Below are 25,097 nucleotides of genomic sequence, written 5' to 3'. Positions count from 1 at the left end.
CCCCTCAGATACCACACACAGTCTGGTCACTTGGCTTGAGTGGAAATGAGTGACTTTACCTGGATGTAAAAATTTATCAACCTCCCAACTATGAATAGCTACGATTATATACTCTTCATTTCAGAACTTTGAATTTGTCTTAAGGTTATGTGGGTATATGTCCTGCATCCCCTGTTAACTTGCAGGTTTCTGAAGGGGGATACATTCCACATAGTCCTTTTTCATCTGTGCTCTCTGCCACAGAATCCCACACATGAGAGGTATTAAATAACGGCTTGTGGAATGCAGGAGTGGTGGTTACCTAGACCAAGAGATTTCTCAGGGAAAACTTGACTAGCTTCTTTAGGACTGGGACCCTTAAAATGCATATTGGGATCATTCTAGAGATGTGGCTCTGTGTGAAAAATGCCTCATTAAAAAGGAACACAACTTAGGGGACTTTTATATTGTTTAGCCTTCCTTAACTGATACCAGTGAGACAGTCCTTTATGAGAAAAAATTATGTATGAATGAAGACATGTAAAACCCCACTTGAACGAGAAAAACAAAGAAAATTTATAAAAATTGGAAAAATATTTGTTTATTTAAAACTTAGAAGATAGGGTTGGGTTGAAGTATTTACAAAAGTAAAGAGCTAATTCCTAACCTGCTTAAATTTAAGACACTCCGTCTCCAACAATAATAATATGTGCGGATATGAAATATTCATATTAAACCAGTTTTTCAGAATTTTCATTTAGTAACTGCAGAAGCTTTTATCATTATATGGAAGTCCTTCTTTTCCTATAAAGTATATATTTTTTATTTCTCTGTTTAGGATCATTTCACTTCTCCAGATGAGTATGATGACCCTACTGTGCTCTATGAAGCCATTGTGTCTCACGAAAAGAACCTCGTAATAGCCCATGAAGGGGACCCTGCATGGCGGAGTGCAGTCCTTGCCAACTCTCCCTCCCTTCTCGCTCTGCGGCATGTCATGGATGACGGCACCAATGAATACAAGATCATCATGCTCAACAGACGCTACCTGAGCTTCAGGGTCATTAAGGTTAGTTTTTGAGGCATTTATTTGTGTCTGAAAAAAAAAGTTACATAACCTTACCCCAAGTTTAGAAAGTGATTGGAACTTTTTATAGAAGAAAAATGACCATACTACATTAGCATTGATTATGAGTGCTTAATTTGATTTATGTTGCAATCTATTCTGTCCTCTGAAATTTTTTCATGTGCCATAAAGTTTTAAAATTTTTGCTTATTTCCATTTTGGCAGTCTTTTATCTGTTACATATACACTCTGGGCACTGTCTCTTCTTAAAACATCAACACCATATTGCTAATCTGATTTCCCAGGTTTCAAAACAATACCATAGCTTGTACTTTTTTTGTTGTTTGTCCTTTTTGAAACATTAGTTTCAGAAGTAGAATTTAGTGATTCATCAGTTGCATAGAACACCCAGTGCTCATTTCATCACATGCCTTCCTTAATGCCCATCCCCCAATTACCCCATTGCCCATCTACCTCCCTTTGTTTGTTGCTTTTTTAAACATCTCATGGCTTTAGGAGACATAATTTCTGAAATTTTATTTTAATAGTTTATAATGATTCACTTTTTATCTACTTCTTCTAATCAACTCGCAAGTCACAAACATCCTTTTAACTCTGAATATTTGTTACTTCTGATTTCTGTCAAATATATCTGTTATCTCAGTTGCAAAACCCAGTGCATTGTTAATTTGGAAAACTTGATATTTTTACCAGACCAGGGAAAAGAGTTCTGCATGTGCTTATTTAATATTAATAGCCCATTGGTGACAATGGAAAATTGATGAACTTCTATAAAATTGTGACCAACTTGTATTTGTTTCCTACTTTTTACAGTTGGCTCTCATGTGTCTTTTGTATCCCTCTGATTTATACTCCTCTGTTTATATGAATTTCATTCTTGGCCCCTTAACCTAATTCCCGTGTGTTCTGTTTTTCAGGTTAATAAGGAATGCGTCCGAGGTCTTTGGGCAGGACAACAGCAAGAGCTTGTTTTTCTACGTAACCGTAATCCAGAAAGAGGTAGCATCCAGAATGCCAAACAAGCTCTGAGAAACATGATAAACTCATCTTGTGACCAACCTATTGGCTACCCAATCTTTGTCTCACCCCTGACAACTTCTTACTCTGACAGCCATGAACAGCTTAAAGAAATCCTTGGGGGACCCATCAGTTTGGGAAATATCAGAAACTTCATAGTGTCAACCTGGCACAGGTGAGCTATGGGGTTGCATATTTCAGCGGTGGTATGTTCTGACCTTCATCGAGGCAGTTCGCCTAAGTGTCACCTAGAAAGCTTACAGAAAAATACAGATGCTATAGTGCAATATAAACCTATTCTATCAGGAACTTCAGAAAGTAGTCTGAGCAATTTTTATTTCAAACTCTTACTAGATAAGTCTCATGTCCAACTCTGATTACACTGATCCAGCATTTGGTAGAATCTTGAATAGTTCTCTTTTCTTTAACTTTTTTGACTCTGTACTGCAACATCAATGACACTAGTAGGATGTGTGGGTCAACAAACAGCAAGTTAGAGAAGAACCCAAGACACTTGAAGAAGTTGCTCACCTTCTGTTTTAGTCCAGTGTTGCAGAAGGGCGAGCATGCTGTACTTGCTCAAACTCCTCGTTATGTAACACTACTGCCATTTTAACAGTCATCACTCCGATCTTGAATCTGTAGTGTCTTCAAGTACGCACACGAATTTTCTCTCCGCCTTTTGTCTCGTAAATTATGGTGTTCAGTATAGGAACATCATAGTTTGGTGGATGATGAAGAAATATCACAGTATTTTTTCAATTTCTTACTGGCTTTTGTTTAGATCTGTAAATAATGGAACTTAGGAAAAACAGAATGTGGGATTAGGGTGGCAAACTCTCAAGAAGGCATTTTCCTCTAGGCATACTAAAAAAAAAAAAAAAAAAAAAAAAAAAGGTCTCACCATTTTAATATCAGTCTCTATCCAAACAGAAGGAAGAACGTAAACCAGAGTGGTGTTCAAAATTTCTTTTAAAAAACTATCTGTTTTTGGGGCGCCTGGGTGGCTCAGCGGGTTAAAGCCTCTGCCTTCGGCTCGGGTCATGATCTCAGGGTCCTGGGATTGAGCCCCACATTGGGCTCTCTGCTCAGCAGGGAGCCTGCTTCCCTTCCTCTCTCTGCCTGCCTCTCTGCCTGCCTGTGATCTCTGTCTGTCAAATAAATAAATAAAATCTTTAAAAAAAAATAAAAAAAAAAAATAAAAAAAAAAAACCAAAACTATCTGTTTTGCTGGAATTGCCTTAAGGAGATTGTTTTCTCTCTTCCCTCGAGAGAAATAGTAATAGAGATTAAGGTTCCGAGCTGTCCTGGTTTCCGCAGGACTAAGAAGTGTCCTGGGAAGCAGGACTTTCAATGCAAAACTGAGACAGTTGTGGGTAACCCAGGATAGTCGGTCACCCTACATTTAAAAAAAAAAAAAAAAACCCACAAAACCCAGGAAAAATGATTGCAGCAGCTCTCTTCCAAGTTTGCTACAGCAGAAATGAGGGCTTTCAGGGGTCATACACTTCGGAGGCACTGAGCAGACGCTGGCAAGAGTCCTGTTTCCACCTTAATGGTACAGTTTTGTTATGTGCGGTTTATTACGGCTAAGGAAAAATGAAAAGATTGGGAAAGATGATACACTATATTAAAGTGAAGGTAGATTGGGGAGAATTGAAGCAGCAAGAATAAGGAGGGGATAGTTCTTAGGCCGTTCTTTGAAAATGTAAATGCCTTTTTTTGTTTCTAATATTGATTGCACATTAGTAGCATTAAACATTCAGAATAGCTAGAAGTAGAATAAAACACCTAGCTTGAAGTGATCATGGGATAATGCTGCTTACTCTGGTGTTTGTTCCTAGGTTAAGGAAAGGGTGTGGGGCCGGCTGTAACAGCGGTGGCAATATTGAAGATTCTGACACTGGAGGCGGAATGTCCTGCACTAGCAACAGTGCAGTGAGCGCCAGTGACCCCCACAGCACTGTGTCCCAGGGAAGCACTGGAAATCCAGGGCAAGGGTCAGGAGCTGGACTCCATCCACCGGTCACATCTTATCCTCCAGCACTAGGTAATGTGAAAACAAAATTATGTATCTAAGTTAGCCTCTTGGTATGCGTGTATAAAGAGAATTATGTGTTACCAGAGTGCCTGGGTGGCTCAGTCAGTTAGGCGTCAGACTCTTGATTTCAGCTCAGGTCATGATCTCAGGGTGGTGGGCTCAAGCCCTGAGACCCATGGGCTCTGCATTGGGCATGGAGCCTGCTTGGGGTTCTCTCTCTCCCTCTCCCTCTGTCCCTCCCCAACCCCCTCCCTCACGGGTGTGTGCTCGCTTTCTCTCTCTCTCTCTCTCTCAAAAAGAAAAAGGAATTCTGTATTACCTGCTTGGAAATATGTAAAAAGAGTATTTGCTTGATTGGACATTATCCAATTTGGTTGGATATTATCCTATTTATAGTAATGAAATATATGTTATTACCTGGAATATATTTTTTAAAGGTTAATAATATTTAGTATAATCTATTTAACTTCTCTTTCATTGGACAATGGTTTGGTTTCTTCTGAATGTTATAATAAACTTTTTATAATCGCTATTTTCTTGGGCTAGAGACTTTTAAAATACAATCATTAAGTCAAAGTTTATGAGAATATTTAATATTTATGACACATAATGCCAAAAATCTTTCCAGCAAGTTTTTGTTTGTTTTTGTTTTGTTTTATTTTTTACCAATTGGTACTCTCCCAGATATAACATCAGAATGCCCATCCTGTAAATTTTCACCAGCTTTGGAGTATTATCATTTCTCATCTCTGCTCCCTACTTGCTTGGAGGGAAGGGGAAGAGTGATCTTTAATTCATTGTTTTAATTTACATTGCTCTGATACCCAAGATTGGAAAGTTTTAAATGAGTTTATCACCGGTTTCCCTTTTTGAAGTACCTATTAAGTCTTTTGCCCATTACTCTCTTTGGTTATCTTTCTCTTTTTCAAATTTAATTTCAAGTTAACATACAGTGCAGCACTAGTCAGGAGCAGAATCCAGTGGTTCATCGCCCACATAAAACACCCAGTGTGCATCCCAATAAGTACCTCCTTAATGCCCAGCGCCCATTGAGCCCATCCCCCACCCACCTCTCTCCATCAATGCTCAGAGTCTGTTATGGTTTGCCTCCCTCTCTGTACTAACCTTATTTTAACTTCCCTTCCCCTGTTCATCTGTTGTTTTTTAAATTCCACATGAGTGAAATAATAGGATATTTGTCTTTCTCTGACTGACTTATTTTGCTTAGCATAATATCCTCTAGTTCCATGATTATCCTTTTCTTATTTGTATATTCTGTGTTTGAGTTCTTTGTCAGTTTTCTATACTACAAATATCTCTTCCCATTCTATCCCTGGGCTTTCCATTCTCTTCCTAAGAAGGGTGGTTCCTCTTCTCTTGACAAAAGTCTTTTTAATTTTAGTGTAGAGCAGTTTAGGGATCTTTCCCTTTATGATTAGTACTTTTTGTATCCGAACTTAGGAAAATTATTCCTGTCCCAAGGCATGACAGGTTTCTTTGTTTTTGTTTGTTTGTTTTTACTAATATACGTTTAACACAAGATCTGTAATCCACCTGGTATGCAGTAGGAATCAGATTTAACCTGTTTTCATATGGCTAGGTGGTTGATCCAGTGCTGTCTTTTCCCCTACTGCTTCACATGAATGAGAAGTCTTAAGACATTCATTGTTTAAAAAAAAAAAAAATCCAATAACATTGGAATTAAGACTCTAAATAGGTATATTACCAACATTTTTTATGTTCTTTTGTAACTTCTGAGTGAAAAGCTAGAACTTTGATTGTGCTTTCTTAAATGCTCTTATTTTGATCAGCTCTATATTTTCAGATAGAAAGTATATGGAGCAATTTTTTCAATATAGTTAATTATTTCCTAATCTTCATATTACTGTTATAAGTCAGGGAAAAGACAGACCTGAGGAATCATATCAAGCCATTTGAAAAAGGACATAGAAGGACCTGCCATTCCATATCACTGATAATTCATATTTAGTAGTAACCCCCTAATGGATATGAAAATTACAGTGTGGAATCACCATCTCTCTATAGACTGTGTAGTTTGTCATTGGAATGGATTGAAAGGACATTAATTCTATACTTTGAGAAGTAGTAGTTACAGATCCTACCACATAGTACCTCCTTAATAAATATTTCTTGTGGTCACATTTCTATGAGATGTTTCATTTCTGAAATATTAAAGAGGTATTCTTATTATTCTGAAGTATATCTGTGGAAGATATTTTAGGATTCACCTCAGTGTTAAATCCCGATATTTGCAGAAATCATGTGTGTCTTGTTTTTGTCCCAGAATTTTAATTTTAAAAAGCATTGGCAAATTAAAATTATTAATTCAAAAGCACACAAGATAACAGATCTCAGATATTTATTTCTTTTTGACAACATTAAAAGTTTTAGGTATGGGGCGCCTGGGTGGCACAGTTTGTTAAGCGTCCAACTCTTGGTTTTGGCTCAGGTCACGATCTCAGGGTCAGATCAAGCCCCACGTTGGGCTCCACATCCCGTGAGAAGTCTGGTGGAAATTCTTTCTCTCCCTCCGCCTCTGTCCCTCTCCTAACTTGCACTTGCGCATGCTTGTGCACTCTCTCCTTTTCTCTCAAATAAATCTTTTTTTAAAAGTTTTGGGTAGAAATACAAACTTTTTTAAAAGAAGTTTTAGGTATAATTTAAATTCAGTGAATTGACCAAGTAATTGGGGGGAAACTCTTGGAAACTATAAAGAAAAATAAACAACCCTGTGTTTGAATCATCGCACTTAGCATGAGCTTGTTGTTTGTCTTTCCCTAGGCACTAGCCACAGCTCCCACTCCGTGCAGTCAAGCCTGGTCAGACAGTCCCCCGCTCGTGCCTCAGTGGCCAGCCAGTCTTCTTACTGCTACAGTAGCCGGCACTCGTCCCTCCGGATGTCCACCACGGGATTTGTGCCTTGTCGGCGCTCTTCCACGAGTCAGATATCGCTTCGAAACTTACCGTCCTCCATCCAGTCCCGCCTCTCCATGGTGAACCAGATGGAGCCTTCCGGTCAGAGCGGCATGGCCTGTGTGCAGCATGGCCTGCCTTCTTCCAGCAGCTCCAGCCAGAGCATCCCAGCCTGCAAACATCACACTCTCGTGGGCTTTCTTGGGACAGAGGGAGGTCAGAGCAGTGCCACTGACGTCCAGCCAGGCAACACCTTAAGTCCTGCCAATAATTCACACGCCAAAAGGGGGGAAGTGATTTACAGAGTCCAAGTGAGTAAGCACGTGGTTCTTATGCTGTTCATGTCACTCATTTGTTTTTGTTTTTGTTTTTTTTTCTCAATTGTCGAGTGAAGCATTCTGGTGAGAACACACCTTCCTATTAGTTAGTCTGAAGACTAGGACACGTTTGAATGTTGAGAAAAAGTTTCCGCCAGCATAAGAACCAAAAGCAAGTAGCGTTTCAGTGGTGACTTTTGTCCCTACTCAGGTGCTGTCTTGTGGCCATTGCAGTACGGTCAGCCAGTAGGCTACAGGGAATTCAGGAGGAGACCCTTCAGACTGTTTGTTCAGTTATAGGCAGTGGAGAACTTGAGACATGGAGAGTCTATGAAAGAAATTTTGTTTGAGATTATATAATTTGTCATCATTGAGAAAAAATTGAACTGGAAATGACCCATATTTATTTGCAATATAGATTGTAGATCCCAGTCAAATTCTGGATGGGATCAACCTGTCAAAAAGGAAGGAGCTGCAGTGGCCTGATGAGGGTATTCGGTTAAAAGCTGGGAGAAACAGCTGGAAAGACTGGAGTCCTCAGGAGGGCATGGAAGGCCATGTAAGTTCTCTCATGAAGCTGACCCAGCCTCTCACTTTTTTGTAGCCTGACTTGTTTGCGTGTGTTTAGCTAATTTATGCTTATGTTATTTTAAATGTACCTTTTCACCAAACAGAATTACTACCCCTAAGAGTGAGTGAATTTTGTGAATATTTTCCAGGTCTCTGCCACTTACTTACTGTATTCTGAATCAATAGGTGATTCACCGATGGGTGCCTTTCAGCAGAGATCCAGGTACTAGATCCCACATCGACAAGACAGTACTGCTGGTCCAGATTGATGATAAATACGTGACTGTGATAGAAACTGGGGTACTAGAACTTGGGGCTGAAGTGTGAGCCAGTGTCGGATAACTACGGTTCTTTGCCCTCTCCATTCCAAGTCGTTGGAAGAAGAGAGGAGAGCGTGGAAGATGCCTGCAGGTATCCCTTGGCTCTGGTATGGGAGAGACGGGGACGGAGAGCGGGCTTGGTTCTGCGCCTCGCCTTCGTCCTTCACCCCGACTCCTGTCGCTGTCTCCATCCCCAAATAAAGCTGAAATATTTTTTTAAGTTAGCTGCCGAGAAAACATTCTGCATGAAGGATACAGTTCTGTTAAAAATACATCCTTAAAGAAAGTTTTTTCCTATGTATTGCCTATGCTTTACATCAACAAACTCTTCATTTCTAAACTATGATCTCATATTTTTCTAATTTCTTTGCCAAAAATAATTGCCATGTTTTGTCACAGAACATGAAACCCATTTACCTTGATTTTTAAGAACAGACCAGTGTAGAAACCTTCAGTTTGACATTTAGCTGTCTGAACGTTTAATGTACAGTAAAAGAGACTATGAACAGACATAGATTTATCTTACTCCTTGAGCGCTAAAAACTTTAATGAGAAAACTGCACTAATTTTTTACAACAATGCACTAAAGTCTGAGATTTCTCAGAACGTTTATTTATATATAAAAATAAAATACCATTATTTAAATTGCCTTTGGGATTAAGCCCTTCCCTTTCCCTAAAACATACATAGCAGGAACTGTGCTGCTCCTTTTCTGTTAGAGTCTACTTCATGCCAGTACACTGGGTGTTTCCTTTAAATGCACACTAGATCGGAAGACACACTTAGCTTCGCCTTTGGCATTCCCCAGCGATAACAGCGCATTGGTCCTGTGAACACTACTGCCAGCTCCTGTGTCCACATGTCAGATAAGCCCTGACACCACGTGTGCCCCAGGCCCTCAGCTTCTCTACACTTGGGGCAAGCTCTGCCGGGCTCAGTTCTGGGAAGAAAATATTTTTGTTTTTCAAAGACGAAGATGAACATCCAGGAATTTAAAGAAAGAATTGATTGCTTTTCTTTTAAGAGGTATTAGCTCTTGAAGGGACTCACATGCAGTTCAGTTAATCAAGTAAAATTTTTTCAAGCGAAGTTCTCCAAATGGTGCAGTTCTGATTGTTATATCCCTCTCTAAATAACCTTGCCTTTTATTTTGCTCCTGTCTTCTTTTTCTATTACTTGAATTTTATTTCCTGTAATTTATAGTATGTAGGTGTAATTTGAGATATTTATAACTGTGAAATTGACTTAATATGTTGTCTCATAAATTTTATTGTTTTTTTTTTTTAATCTGTGTATTCAGGGAAATATATAATTCAGATTTACAATCGGGCTGGGTGGAAACTGCAGTTTAGATTTAATTTCCAAGTTTTGGCATTTTTTAGAGCCTCCAAAAAACTTTCCCCTTTTGGGTGAAACTCCAGAGACGACTCTGTGTCTGTCTGAGCATTCAGGAGCAGCCATCTTTCTACCCCGCTGTGAGTGGGCGGTGATAAGAAGCACGTGAAATTGATTTTAATCATACAGTTTAGCGGATCCAGTGCGCCCGAAGTGTTCCTCGTTCAGCATTTGGCACTGGCCAGATTTCCAGTACGCACTGGCCACATGTGCCTGGCGGCTCCCGCGTCGGACGGCACAGGCTTCAAGTGTCTTTTGAGGAGGTGACAGGAGAGGGGAGCTGTCTCCCTCCTTGCTCCCCGCTGTTGCTCCTGCGGTGCAGCCTAACACTTGAGTAGAAGGGAGGAAAACTGAGGAAATCAGTAGCTAAGAATACACCACCCGACTGCATTTTCATCTGTTAGGCCCTTCTCTAATTAAAAATTTTTGTGGTAATTCAGAACCCACTGTGCCTCGTGCTGATGTTTCCATACTTCACACTTCGCAAAATTTACCTGTTTAAAAACATTTGTTGAGTGATTTCCTGAACCTTTGCACAAAGGGTATCTTTGCTAAATTGACCAATTAAAATGTACTTTCCTGATACTGTCGTGACATTCTGTATTCCGTATTTGCCTCATTTTGGCAAATCTGCAGCACGTCATTAAGGTTCAGGCTGTTATTTTTTTTTTTCTTCTGAAACTGAATATATATGATCTGTCTAACCATCTCTATTTATTTAAGATATTCTCAAAGGAGTTATGATTCCCGCTGCTTATTCTCTTTCTGAAATGAATATGATCCTTTCGTGGCCATTACCTAAATGGGAAGATAAGTGGAGCCCTTTCAGTCTTAAATGGAAGATAATTCATTTTCCTACACGGGGGAAAGAATATCTAAGCTTCAGGTGATTCAGTCAGAAGAGTTAGAATTATTTGTATTCCTAACCTCCTACCCCCAATTGTTAAACACGTTGCATACTCTAAAAATGCAAGACTAGATTTTATACAGAACATATATATTGCGTCTTGATTTGGGGTAGCACCTATGGACATTCATCTCAAAGCAAGTCGAATTTTATTATCAGATAGCCCTTTAGTGAATTTATCAATTAGAAACCCCTAACAGGAGCCCTGTTCTTATTTTTTTAAGTCTAAAACTGATAGTCTTTTGAAAGTCAAAATACTTTTCTAATAATTATATCAGAGGAAGCAGTGATAATCGAAGGAAAGGTTCTTAACAATAATTGGACCTGAATGACTACATACAAATATACATGCTTCCATTAAGTTGGAATCATTGATCATACTGTCTTATTCTCCCTCCCACCCGACCTTGGAGAACAGTGAGCTGTTTGTTAAGATTCCCCGATTAACTTTCCTCATTTAGTGTGGAAGACTCGAGTATACATACACTAGTGTTTTTAGTTCATAATTGCTAAAACTTTCAGAGTTCCATAATTTGAAAATAAAAATATGGAATTAAAATACTAGCTTTTTACGCATTTCTCTTAAACAGAGTTTCACTGGTATCTCTCTCGTCTTTTTCTTGCTTGATTTTGTTTTTTCCTTCTTTTGAGAGAGAGTCCTGGAGTGGATTATAAATTGTTAGCTTTTTCTTTTCTTATTTCTTTTCATTCAGTGGCAAAAATCACTTTATAACTCAAGATTAAGCTTTTAGTTAATCTTCCAGCATACAACTTCAGTGTGAGCCCTTTTTTTGCACCACTTTCAATACTTGATAAAACTTTAAATGCTCACTTTTTTCTAAAGTATTCTTAATTTTCCAAGAGTCCAGATTCATATAAGCTGTTGATATTTAAGGGGCTTGGGAGAGTAGGTGGTGAGGCTGTATATTTTTAAGGTAAGAGGAAATTAATTACCTTTCAGGAGATTAATGAACAGACTTCATCAGTGTTTTGCATTCTTTGAGTTTCTATTATAGGAAGATGAGCTTCCATTAAACTTGAAGTAGTTTTAAAAATATTTCAAGTAGATCTGAGATGCTTCTCCTAATCCTTGAAACAGAGATAGTCCATGTTTCTCTCCTAAGTAAGGTGTGGAAAATTACTCTGTGTACCAAATGTCAGGCAATGAAAATAGCAGGTTTTTATGTAGAGACGAAGCTCGTTAGGAAGATGTGTTTTTCTTCCTGAGTTGCTTTATTTTTCTATCTTCTAACAAAATATAAAAAAAAAAAAAACCAGCCTCTGATCTAAGCAAGGGTAGCTTAGCCTTAATAAATTCCCCTTTGCTTCCGAGCAGCATCCTTCGGCCTGTGCTTAGAAACTCTTCATTTGGCGGATGGCTGCATTGAGTCCCTCATCCAGAACAAGGTCTTTCAACTTATGATTTGCCCAGGGTCTAAAATTATCTTCTTCTTTTAGTTAACTTTCAAAAATCTTTCCTCCTAAATAAATGACTTGAGAAAAAGATACCTTAGTAATTTTGCTTGAGAAGTCTTTGGATTTATGTTTACTAGCTATTAAACTACAAACTACTGCCCACGTTAATTACTTTTTGTTTATCTTCCTTATTCTTTCCTTAATATAGACAATCCCCCACCCTTTTGTTTAAGCCCTCAGGCTTCATTCTTATTCTTTTCTGTAGTGTAATATAATTACGCAAACTTCCTTTACCTGGACACAGACCCAGTCCATTTTCCTTTGATATGATAAATTGTTCAGATAAGATATACAAAATCGATTTTTATTCCAGAGGCTTTTCTTGTAATTCTAAAATGAGTGGAAAAAGAATGTCAATCAAGGCTAAAATGGTACTTGGAACCTGTAAATGGCCTGTGAACTTTTGGTTTCAGTCTCATGTGGAAATTGAGTTTTATTGATTTAGAGAAAGAAGAAAATCAGATAGGACCATGTATTTGTGCAGCATAAGTTTTAATATCACATTGGTTATCTGTAGGGGTTCTTAACTAAGTATTTAAAAACCAGCCTCTCACTTCTTCATTTCTCTATTGAAAAAATCTGGTTGGTATACACCTAGGCCTTCTCATTTTTAACTTGTGAAATGTTTAGGTAAGAACTGTGACTGGAAAGGAATTAATTATTATACAAATAGATCTGGTAGGTATGTGAGTGGGGCATTAATTTTGCTTGAAACAAGTATATTTTCTGCTTTGAATCACCTCAGCAGAGTCATCTGTCAAAAAATACGTATGATAAGAATTTCTCCTTACTGCCTATCAGCCACATGTTCTTTCTGAAGTAGAGTGGATAAGTTCTGTTTGCGAGCTAGACTTTAATATCTGCCATTTTTTGGAAGCAACACAACATTCTTGGGGGGAACGAGAACCGACTGTCATCGCGAGGTTACGTGACAACTCTGTTGTAAGACTTATACCTATTATATAGGGTCAGAACTTTTTCTTATGCCTCAGCTCTGCACCTGACAATTTATGATTCGGTGGAGCCACGTTAGAAGGAACAACAGTCATGTAAGATGGTGGGAAGGTTGGATGCCTGGGTGTTGCTCTCCCGGGTGACACGGTGCCCTGGCATTCCAAACAGAGTAGCAGGTAGAAAATGAGATGGCTGCTCCAGATGACTCTTGGGTTTGGTGAGACTGTGGTTAAACAAGATTTTTTAATATGTGAAGTTTGATTCTGCAACCAAAATAACAGAAATGTGGGGGAAATCATGTCTGCTTATGCTTTTTAAAGCTTATAGTTTAAGTAAAAATAAATTGTAAAAACTGATTAAGCCTATACAATGAGCTCTGCATGAGGAAATGGAAGGAAGAAGACTAACAGTGGTTCAGGAGGATCTGTGTGAGGATGGAAAATGGGTTTCCCTTTTCTGATCATGGGCTCTGAAAGCATTCATTGCCTTTACCAGCATTCAGTATAAACCAGAGATAAGAATATATGTACTTGCGTGGGTCCGTGAGTGTGTGTGCGTCTGAGTGTTTGTTATTCTAAATAGCTTGTAAATACTGTAGTTGTTTAAAATGGAAAATAAAAGCTGAGATTGTTTTTTTTCTTTGCAAATATATTGCATTAAAAATACAGTATTGACAGTGGATGAAACACTGCGGAAATAAATTTTTTTTCATTTTGCCTTCTGTCCATTTTTGTCAAATTAAGAAAAATTGAGGTATACCATATTAAGCTCTGCATAGTATATTTTGAAACATGTACTTGGTCCTGAAATAATCATTTTAATCAGAAGCCTATTAACATGTGATTCAGCTTATAACAAATACACATATTTCATATTAAAAGGATAACTTTTCATACTTGGTAGAAAGGTTGTAGTTTAGGTCTTGAATTTATCTGATGTGTCATATTAATGATAGAGTATTAGATGGGACATACGGGATAATAAAAGTACACTGTGTTACACTAAGTTACAATATAGAAAAAGAGGTGAACATTTGGATTATAGTCATCAAAATCAGGTAGACGCTAACCTGAGGCAAGCACTAGCCCACGGTTTACGCGTATAATGCCTAGAGAAAGTGCAAGCCACTCAGCAGGAATAGATGTACTCAAATCACTCAGGAAGCCTTTATGAGTCGTTCTAACTATTGGTAACAACCAGAACTGCCAGGCTGCACGTGATGTGTCATCTGTGTCACAGCCCCAGACAGTCTGCTGTCTCCCACAACCTCCCCCCCACCCCAGGATCACAGGGGCACAACTGGAAATATAGTGGTATTTAGTCTTACTTTTTCCAGTGACAGGAACTACCTACCAGTTAAAGGAAACACGTCCTCAAAGAAATTCTCAGTACGTGAATTTAGAGCCAGAGATTCAAAGGGTGGTTGACATGAAATTTGAGTCCCAAAATCTCTTTATCGTTCTCAAAGCGTAGTTAGTTTACTTGGGATTTTTCCTCCTAAAGGTTCCAGAAGTTCTGCTGACCTGCTAGCCACTGGGTCTCACCAGGTTAGATGTGTGTTCCCGTGTGGAAGGTGAAGAGGACCCGGTAAAGTAAGGTTGCGACCAAATGGTGGTTTCTTGGGTATTCACCTGCACGTGGTGTGCGAAATACTGGTTTTATTCACCCTGTCTTAGGTGCTTATTAAAGGAAATTAAGCGTAACTGAACTTTATACTTGGGAAAATGTAATTTGGTGTAAGAGGATCCCTAGATTGCTTTGTAACTTCTTAGGATACACAGTAACAGCAAGTGGCTGGAGATGACTCCGTCTGGTCGGTAGCCGTTCCAGAAACCACTCAGTTTCAACGTGCAGTAAACTGTGCTAAAGGGAAGAGTCATCCTTTGCTCCAGGTCTCCAGTCCAATTCTAAAGCATATACTCTTGACCTTTATCAGATAAAATCAACATCCCAGGACAATGTTAAATTTAAGCAGATAACTAAGTAGTGCCTCTGTATTCATAATACTCTGTTTTTTTTTTTTTTTAAGATTTTATTTGTTTATTTGACAGAGATCACAAGTAGGCAGAGAGGCAGGCAGAGAGAGATGGGGAAGCAGGCTTGCTGCAGGGAGCCTGATGCGGGGCTCGATCTCAGGACCCTGGGATCATGACCTGAGCTGAAGAAGGCTTTAACCCACTGAGCCACCCAGGTGCCCCAGTATTGACAATACTCTTAATGGTAATGGGTTTGCTCTCCCACAACACCCACGACTTCTTGATTTTCTACCAATCCAGTGTAGTGCAAATGGAAGGTGTACCTTTCTTCAGACAGAATGCAGGTGTATCTAGCTTATTAATGGGGGAGTGACTCCTTTTGTACAATTGCAATATGAAACAGTATTCATTTAAATAGCTTCAAACTGCTGGGGCGCCTGGGTGGCTCAAGTGGGTTAAATCCTCTGCCTTCGGCTCAGGTCGTGAACCCAGGGTCCTGGGATCGAGCCCTGCATCGGGCTCTCTGCTCCGCAGGGAGCCTGCTTCCTTCCCTCTCTCTCTCTGACTGCCTCTCTGCCTATTTGTGATGTCTCTCTCTCTGTCAAATAAATAAAATCTTTAAAAAAAAATAGTTTCAAACTGCTAATTTATTTGGGATGCTTATAGTTGCAAGAAAGAGAAAACCCATTTCAAAGTTGCTGAATGTAGGGAGTTGGCTCACTACAAAATTAAGGGTAGATTGGGCTTTTAGGATTGATTTGTTTGTGTTACTTCAGCTCTGTATATCTATGATTTTCTTAACTCTACTACCCCCTGTGTATGCTGGCTTCCTTTCAGACTTCAGTTGTCTGTTGTTCTAGACCCCATTCTATACACATCATCATCCAGAAAGAAAAAACTTCTAGTTCTCTCTCTTATATCGGAAAATTTCCCAGAAGCCTCAGCATATTTGTGCGTCCTTTTAATAAAAGATCTGACATGGACAAGAGAAACAGAATTACCATGATTGACTCAGGCAAATCAGAGCTAGCCTTGAAGCTGGAGTCCGTTCTCCAAACTGGATGGTTGCGACACAGTGCCTACAAAAGTGTTGACTAAAGTGTCCACAGCAGATTTGTATATACTTTCCAGAATCTGAGTATCATTTTCAAGAAACAGAGATTCAGACCACCTGAGAATTAAGGTGTTTCTTCTAGGATGCATCTGTAGCAGATCTAGAGCAGAAAATCAGAAACAGGTAGACATGGGTCCAGATGTTTGCTCTCCTTTTCTCGGGGGCAGCCTCACTCACCTCTCATGACATTTGTGCTTTTCTCTGTGTAAATTATTTCCTTTGGTAGATTTTTGGGTAGGGGGATTTACCAGTGAAACCGTACGGACCTGGAATGATCTTTAGGCAAACGCTTCTAATTATGGATTCAGATTTTTTATTTCTTTATTGTTCGTTTTGGTAAGCTGGGTTTTTCTAGGACTACAGTTCTCAAACTTTTGGGTCTCCGAATACTCAGAAAAAAAAATTACTGAGGACTCCCCCATCCCCAAGAGTTTTGGTTTATGTGGTTTATATGGATATTAATTGCATGGGAAATTAAAACACATTTTAAAGATATTATTTCTAGGGGCGCCTGGGTGGCTCAGTGGATTAAGCCGCTGCCTTTGGCTCAGGTCATGATCCCAGGTCCTGGGTTCAAGCCCCACATCGGGCTTTCTGCTCAGCGGGAAGCCTGCTTCCTCCTCTCTCTCTCTGCCTGCCTCTCTGCCTACTTGTGATTTCTCTCTGTCAAATAAATAAATAAATAAATAATCTTTAAAAAAAAAAGATGATATTTCTAAATGAATAAACTCATTACATGTTAAACATTTTTATTTTAAGTTATGCTTCCAATTTTAAAAATGTAGGAGACATCTGAATTATCCACTTCTACATACAGTATGTTCCATTATATTATTTTGGTCAAAGCATATGAGGAAAACCTGGCCTCATATTACATATATATTTGGAAAAGAGAGGAGTTATTTTAATAGCCTTTTCTGAAAGTTGTTGATATTCTTGTTTTGATACTTCACTAAAATTAGACAAGTGGTACTTTCTTAAAGGTTAGTTGCAATGTGGAGTTTGTACTGGATTATTTTAAAATCCGTTGCCTTACCTTACTTGGGATGGATCTTTTACTTGGGTGTGATTTTGTTACATTATTTATTTAGAAATTAATGGTTCCCTGAGTTATGCAGATCTTCCAAACATTGACACATTTCATTATGCATTATAAAAAAAATCACTTTTTTTCATATCAACATCAGTCTAGTCAGATACACCTTTATTGGGGAGTAGAAAGCTCTTGGTGGCTGATACAAGAATTATAAACTTTTTATCAAGAGTCAGATTTTATCATTGGTAACAAATATTGTCAGTTGTTGTCTTTAAAGCCACAAACTCGCTTCATTTCTGAGAAAAATCTGTCAAATACTGAAGTCTGAATAATTATAGTTTGTCTCTTATTCTTTCTTTCAAGTAAAAGTGGTATTCCATGAAAAAAAAAAATCATTAGCTCCTAACTCAATCACAAAAGGGCTGTTCTTTGAGAAAACTATGTTTTGGTATGCTGAAGAAGTGCTTTGTACATACGTCCCATTTTGCCACTCAAAGATTTTATTTGTCAGAGAAAGCACAAAGGGGGAGTGGCAGGCAGAGGGAGAAGCAGGCTCCCCACTGAGAAGGGAGCCCAGTGGGATCACAACCTGAGCCTAAGGCCGATGCTTTAACTGACTGAGCCACCCAGATGTCCCAAAAAGATGACTTTTGAAGGAATAAGATGTAATAAATTTAACAATTTTTGGTACTTCATCAAGGATACTCTTAGGTGAACTTGATTTTCCCCCTGTGAGTGCACGGTGGTAAAGAATACAATGGTCAGTAGTCATTTGGTGCCGTTGACTTGATTCCTGCTAAGGTACCTGTAGTTTGACTCACCATGTCTTCTTCACAATTATTCTAAATGTCAGTACAATGAAAAAAGCAGATGATATCTTAGTATTGTTATGAAAGTAATTTTGATCTCATGGATTCCCTGAGGGAGCCTTGGGCTCTCCCAGTGGTGAGATTCACTGTTAGAGAACTGTATCTATCCCATTTTCCATTTTCGAATTTATTGGCATAAAGTAGTTTATAATATTCTTTCACCTTTGTTGTGTCTGTAACATCTGTAGATTTGTCCCCTTTCCCATTCCTAAAACTGATTATTTTTGTCTTTCCTTTCTAGATTAGCTCAACAAGAGATTATTTTTTCAAAGAATGAACTTTTGACTTTGGTCATCCTTGTATTGTCTTTTCTGCTTTAACTTTATTTCTACATTATATTCCTTTTCCCTTCTGGTTTAGTTTGCTGGGGTTTTTTTCTAACTTGTCAATATAGACACTCAGCTTTTTGGTTTTCAACCTTTGCTCTTTACCATATGTATTTTAAGGGTGTAATTTTTATTTATTTATTTATTTTTTAAGAGAGCTCACACACCCGAGAAGGGAGGGAGGGGCAAGAGAAGAGGGAGAGAGAGAATCTTAATCAGGTTCCACATCCAGCATGGAGCCCAACACAGGGCTTGATCTGACAATCCTGCATCATGACCTGGGGTGAAATCAAGAGTTGGATGCTTATCTCCCTGAGACACCGAGGCACCCCAAGGCTGTACATTTGTCTTTAAGCATTGATTCTAGCTTCATCAAACAAGATTTTGACATGTCATATTTCCATTACCAATCATTATTATCAATTTTCATTATAATTTCTAATTTCCATTATGATTTTTCTTCTTTGACCCATGAGTTAATTAGAGTCATATTGGTTAATTTTCAAGTATTTGTGATTTTCTAGGTTTTGCTTAATAACCGTGATCAAGGAAGCTCTCCTAATGATGCTTTGAAATGTGTTTAGCCTTGCTTTGTGGCTCTATATAGTGTCAGTTTTGGTAAATGTTCCAGTGGGCATTTGGGGGAGAAACATGTATTATGCAGTTACAGCAACCTTCTGATACTAAATACATTAATTAAGTCAGTTTTGTTATGGTATTGAGATCCTGTATATTCTTACTGATTTGGGTAGGGGGGAGATCTGTATTTGTAGAATTATTTCTACTGTTAGTTCTTTCAAGTTTTGATGTATATATTTTGAGGCTACATTGTTAGGTGTATATAAATTTGGAAGATTTGCCTTGACCAATTGATGCCTTTAATCATTATGAAATGCCCTTTTCATGTCTAGTAATACCTGTTTCCCTAAAATTTACTTTATTTGATGTTAGCATACCTAATGTTTGTGTATTATAACTGTATTCATCTTTTCACGTTCAACCTTTCTAGCTCTTAGTTTTAGAATATACTCTTATAAACCACCATGTAATTGAGATTTTTTAAAATCAATTTACAATCTTTTTTTTTTTTTTTTTTAGATTTTATTTTTAAGTGATCTTTACACCCAACATGGGGCTTGAACTCACAAAACTGAGATTAAGAGTTGCACACTCTGACTGAGCCAGCCAGGCATCCCAACAATCTTTGTATTTTAAATGTAGTATGTAGTCCATTTATATTTAATTGCTGATTTTTGGCTTAAATTTACCCTTACTGTTTTGTTTTCTTTTGTCTCCTCTTTTCTGTATATCATTTGCATTATTATAAGTCATTTGCATTATTATACCCCTCCTCCTGCTTGTTATCTAGATATCTTTTTTTTTTTAAGATTTTATTTATTTATTTGACAGAGAACACAAGTAGGCAGAGCAGCAGGCAGAGGGAGAGGGAGAAGCAGACTCCCCACTGAGCAGGGAGCCTGATGTGGGGCTCGATCCCAGAACCCTGGGATCATGACCTGAACTGAAGGCAGACACTTAACTGACTGAGCCACCCAGGCACCCCTACCTAGATATCTTTTTAATTATTCTTTTAGTGGTTATTGAAATTAAAGCTTATCTACATAGTACCTTACCACCTCTTGGACTACCTATTTCTACCTTGACATCTTTTTATACTGTTCAGTCATGCATTTTTAATTCTGTATTTTAAACTTCGAGGGCATCATTATTTGGTATAACTTTTATTAATTTAGGTTTATTCACATAATTACTCCTTCCTTTGTTCTTTGTTCTATTTGTTCTTTCTTTCTTCTATTTGTTCCTTGTCCTATTGCTTCCAAATTTTTGTGATTTCTTTTGGAATAATATTCCTTCTGCCTGAAGAACTCCCTTTACAGTTTTTTGGTCTGCTAGTAACAAATTCCTTGACTTTCTATTTTTCTTGTGTGAAAATGTTTTTCTTAAGTTTTTTGTGGGGGAGATACAGATTACTGAATTGGCAGTTATTTTCTTTCTGCACTTCAAAAGTATTATCCCACTGTTGCCTGACTTCCTTGGTTTCCTTTAGTGTTGATAGATATTTTAAGGGGCAATACCTTTTTATTTTAAGATTTCATTTTTGCCTGTGATTTTTAATAGTTTTCCATATTTAGCTTCTGAATGGTTTTCTTTGTATTTATCTTGCCAAAGCTTTGTTACTGTCCCTTGAATCTTGCCCATTATCTCTTCAAACATTCTTTTTGGCATATTGCCTTTCTCTCCTCGCACTGCAATTTAAAAATATATTAAAGCTTTTTACTGTGTTTTCATCTACACTTTTTTTGAATTTCCTATCTTAAGTCTCTCCATATATCAGAATGACTGTTTTCCTATACATATCATCATTTATTTAGTTCTTCCTTCAGCTGTATCTAGTCTTCTATTAAATTGATCCATTGATCTATTGAGTTCTCAGTTTTAGTCATCCTGTTTTTCAGTTCTGGAATTCCCATTTTTAATATAGTTCTCAATTAACTCTTGATAATCTCTCTCGTTTAACTTAATAAACATACTAACTACCATTATTCTAAAGTTCATGTCTAATAATTTTAATATCTGGATCTCTTGAACATGTTTCCTTCTCATCATTTTTATTTATTTACTTATTTTTTACACATTTCTGACATGAACTTAACTTGTGTATGAGAATGTATAGATAATCGAGGCTCTGAATGGTATCCCCCTCAAGAAGATTTAATTTTGGTGACAAGGTAGGAAATTAGAGAATGAGCTTTTGGAAGATGGAGTTCAGTCTCCTGAGTTTATTCTGTCTAGTTCACCTTCACTCCTATGCCATAGCCCTTCAGATAACCAACTTAAAAGTCTGGGGATTCATCCATAGTATTCCCTGAGTTATTGACATCACAGTCTTGGGAGAGTCCAGACGCTCTGCTCAGCTTCTCATCCCCTCAGTCACTGCTTTCAAATTGGCAGATGTGGCACCAAATACCCATCGTGGTTCTCTGGGTTTCCCTTCTCTCGGGGGTCTTAGCCTCTAAAGTTGTAGTTATGGTGTAGAACCTAGTGCCTTCAATATATTTTTATATTTTGTATAGGTTTTTTTTTTTAATTGTTTTTTGTTGAAGGCTCGGTTGCAACGTGCTTCCTTGCTGTTATTGGGCGGGAATCTCCTCTGTCAAGTGTTAATCCTTATTACGATCCCCCGGCCCACTCCCTTCTCTATGTCAGAACATTATGTTACTTAAGCTTTGGTTAGCCTTCACCTTGCCTTTACGTGTGGCGTTCATTCAAGTTCAGCCGTGTCTGAAGTTGCCAGCTAACCTGCAGATGTGGTCACCAGGATAGAGAGTGTTGGAGGTGTTGAGTGGGGCGCAAGGGTCTCATTAGTACATTAGTACAAACTAAGTCTGCTGAGATTGCAGGAGCTGAGAGAAAATAGGATCAGTGGCCTCAGAAATAAGTGTGAGCCTGGCCGCTCTTTTGAAGTTTGTATCCGATCCAGGACAAAGTGTATCCTGGGGGGTAGACCAGACAAGCTCAGATAAAGCAGGCAGACCAAGGAAAAATACACGGGGTTTCATTAACATCTTGCATACCTGTAGGCACTGATTAAATTATAGGTCACATTATTTTTTATTTAGAAATCAGTGTTTTCAGTCACAACACAGTGGGTATTTCTTGGCCTGAGGTCTTCATTAACCCTCCTGTATCAGAACACAGTGGGGTCATGTAGCAGCAGTAACAGCAGAGACAAGATAGCCAAAGTCCTTTTCCGGCCCTGAGTTTAACTTTGATTCATTTTCAATAGAACAAAATCTCCACTGATAGCCTAAGCTCTGAAATGTGTTTCAGGCAAAAATTGAGGGAACTTCATCTGTCCTTTTTCTAAGCTGGGTAGGATGAGTGTTTGGAGAAAAAAATAGTTTAATTACTGAAAACTACTCCATCTAGAGGCTTATGACTCATTTGGTGTGACCTTAGATTTACTTTTTCTTTGGACATATGGGGCCAGAAGACAGGAGGCAAAAATAGCTTCCCTTGAATAATAACTTTTCCTTTCTGGAAACCAGAAAAGTATCCCAATTCCACAAGTTCCAACATGTCCCTAGTTAACATCTCTGTTTCTCAACATATATTAGGTCACCCTCTGGAAAGGCGGGTTAGGAAGAAAATGCAGAGGTGATCTGGGCCATGGGTGAGAGGGACAAAGAAATGACAAGACCGAACCTAGGAGAGCTCTGTGTCTCCAGTAACTAGATGGTGCGGCACAGCTGCCATGCCACGCACTGACTCATCTGCCATGGTCAGCATGGCAAGCCTCTTGGAAATTGGGCAGTGGGCCTAAAAAAATATAAGAACGTCAGCCCCCACTCTCTGGATAACAGGGAGAATGAAGTCAAATTTAGGATGCATTTGTTTCCATAATGTAATTTTCATTAGCATCACTTTATAGCTAAATGTACACTAAGTGTGTTTTGGGTAAAGGAGTAAGATGGCAGAGGACCTGGAATTAATGTGAGAGAGATTCGAGAGCAGGGTGGATGGGCTATCCACATGCTACCGGCTCCATAGCTCGGTCGGAGTTCGTACGTAGACTTGGTTTTGTCAGAACCTAAGCTTTTAGCAACTTGGGTTTTCTCAGAAACTGATTTAACTTTAGAACTAACTGATAAAGTAGAAGATAAATAATGTTGATCAACATGCCAATTTATTAACTTATAGTTCTAAAGGTTAGGGCACTTCCAGCCTCATCAGAAGATAACTCATAGGCCACATGGACCATCAGAAGTTAATTTGTGGACATAGGGTTAGAGCACAAGGAAGCTGAACATCATTTTTGTTTTCCTGGCTTGGAAAACATGCTTTATAATTTTTCTACTTTTCTAGTGATAGAATATTTATGTCTCTCCGTTTTAGTTTTTTTATTCTGTGGTTGTAAACACTATCAAACTTTGGGTTTTGACTTACTTTTTCCAGACACGCAAGCACACCACATTTCTCATATTATCACATTCTTCAGATACGTGAATACAGCTAGGGTCGTCTCCAGCTTCCTTGCACATTCAGTTTCCACTTCTGTCTGGATACTTTAATCGCTGCAACACCTTGCCCTTCCTGTTTTGACTGGGGAGGATTAGTCTTAACTACAGGCAAGAAGTTTACTATTTAAATTTGGGAAAGTCTCTATCTGATAATTCAGAGGACATAAATTTACTAGACCTCCCACTTTATTGCGTTTCCAACTAAGAAGAAATTAATTAGTTTCTCCAAATACCCCGTCAATTTAGGGAAAGGGGGGACTTTTTCAAGGAATTTCTCACTCGTGACGAGTAAATAAATATTTTAAGACATTAAAACTAAGATCTGTTTTTTAAAAGAAGATTTAAAATGTGGGGTGTCTGTGTAGCCTGAAAAGGATTGTCATAAAGTAAATTGATCTCAGAAATATTCTATATTCAAGGACAGACAGTAACAAATTACAATTACAGCCTGATTTGGCAGTGGATCTATTAGTGAAAAGAAAAGTCTGCCATGTCTGTGGCAAAGGGCTGGTATATTGTAACTCTTGCCAGATGAAAAATTCTGGAAAATAGAATCTGTTTCCATTGCAAGTTCTGTCAAAAGGACTCTCTAAAATGGTGTGATGATTTTCTTTGAAAAGGGCTGATTGCAGCAAGGTGTGAGTCCCTACTGTGTGCCAGACAAATTCCCAACACACCTGCCAGATGTTTTTACTGTTATCTTACATATGTGGAAATTAAGGATCATAAGGAAGTTTTCAGGAAATGGTAAAGTCATTATGATCAGATATGAAAATGTACACATGTTCAAGAATATATTTGATGCATTAATCCAGAGAACTAACCACATGTTACAATGAGTTCAAATTTAAGTTTTCTAAGAAAACCAAAAAACAAATAAACAAAAAAACAACAAAAAACTGTTACATGGAGTAAAGGAATATTTACTGTACATTGTTCATTCAAAGGAATGAACTGTACATTGGAGATAATTGGTTTTCTTGTTGTTTTAGGGAGGGAGTCATTTGAACCACTATTAGAGGGGATGGAATTTATATGTCTTAGCAGTTCCCTACAACTTACAAAGTCATAAAATAGCTCCCATAGAATCAGAATCTCAGACAAAAAGGTATGCTATAGACTATGCATAGTTCTCCATTGACATACAAGTTTTTCTTTCCTGATTCGGTAATTTGCCTGAGATAATACACGTGATGGGGCTTTGTACGCCACATTTGAATTACAAGGGAAGCCTGGAGGAGGTCACTGGAAGCTATTGTGTGATTCAGCCTTGAGGCAGTTGGCCTAGACCAGTTGTGGACTGTAGTGGCTTAGCTTCTGTGGGAGCAGACTCTGAGCCTGGTATTTTTGCACAGGAAGTTGACTGGGGAGTGCTCTTAGGAACAAAACACGGGAGGGACCACAAGAAACTGGATTGAAGAGAGGAAGAAATTGAACTGTGATGCTGTTAGAGCAACAGCTTTAGTCGAAATTCGTGGGGTGATCTGGAGCTGGGTCATTCTTCTGAGATGTCCTGAATCAAGACAAGATGCTGAAGGTACTTCTGGGGAGGACAAGGCTCCTGGCAGCTGGGAGGGCTTCATGGCCCTGATCCTGAAGTGGAGTCTGGGCAGGGCACCACCACAGATACTGCGGTTCTCGGACTGCTGGTTTCCCCAAAAGTCTCCCTCTTCTCCTGCCTCTTGACTAGCACCTCTCCTAGTCTAGGTGTTTACCTGCTCTTACGCTAGCTTTACC

General features: G+C 38.5%; 1 protein-coding gene across 7 annotated transcripts in view; it reads left to right on the top strand.

Annotated features, from left to right (window-relative positions):
• PCNX1 (pecanex 1) overlaps positions 1-13,713 on the top strand; it is a 160,490-nt gene extending 146,777 nt beyond the window's left edge. For all 7 annotated transcript variants that reach the window (XM_047735620.1, XM_047735619.1, XM_047735618.1 and 4 more), the window contains 6 exons: positions 818-1,048; positions 1,984-2,258; positions 3,928-4,133; positions 6,927-7,369; positions 7,794-7,934; positions 8,132-13,713. In XM_047735620.1, the coding sequence (XP_047591576.1) occupies positions 818-1,048; positions 1,984-2,258; positions 3,928-4,133; positions 6,927-7,369; positions 7,794-7,934; positions 8,132-8,272 (1,437 nt within the window). In that variant the 3' untranslated portion in view covers positions 8,273-13,713. The remainder of the gene's footprint in view (positions 1-817; positions 1,049-1,983; positions 2,259-3,927; positions 4,134-6,926; positions 7,370-7,793; positions 7,935-8,131) is intronic.
• Positions 13,714-25,097: the final 11,384 nt, after the last annotated feature.

The sequence above is a fragment of the Lutra lutra genome, chromosome 7 (assembly GCF_902655055.1).
Source record: "Lutra lutra chromosome 7, mLutLut1.2, whole genome shotgun sequence".
Classification (NCBI taxonomy): Eukaryota; Metazoa; Chordata; class Mammalia; order Carnivora; family Mustelidae; genus Lutra; species Lutra lutra.
The sequence above is the reverse complement of the archived record's forward strand: the minus strand, read 5'-3'. Positions and strand labels throughout refer to the sequence as shown.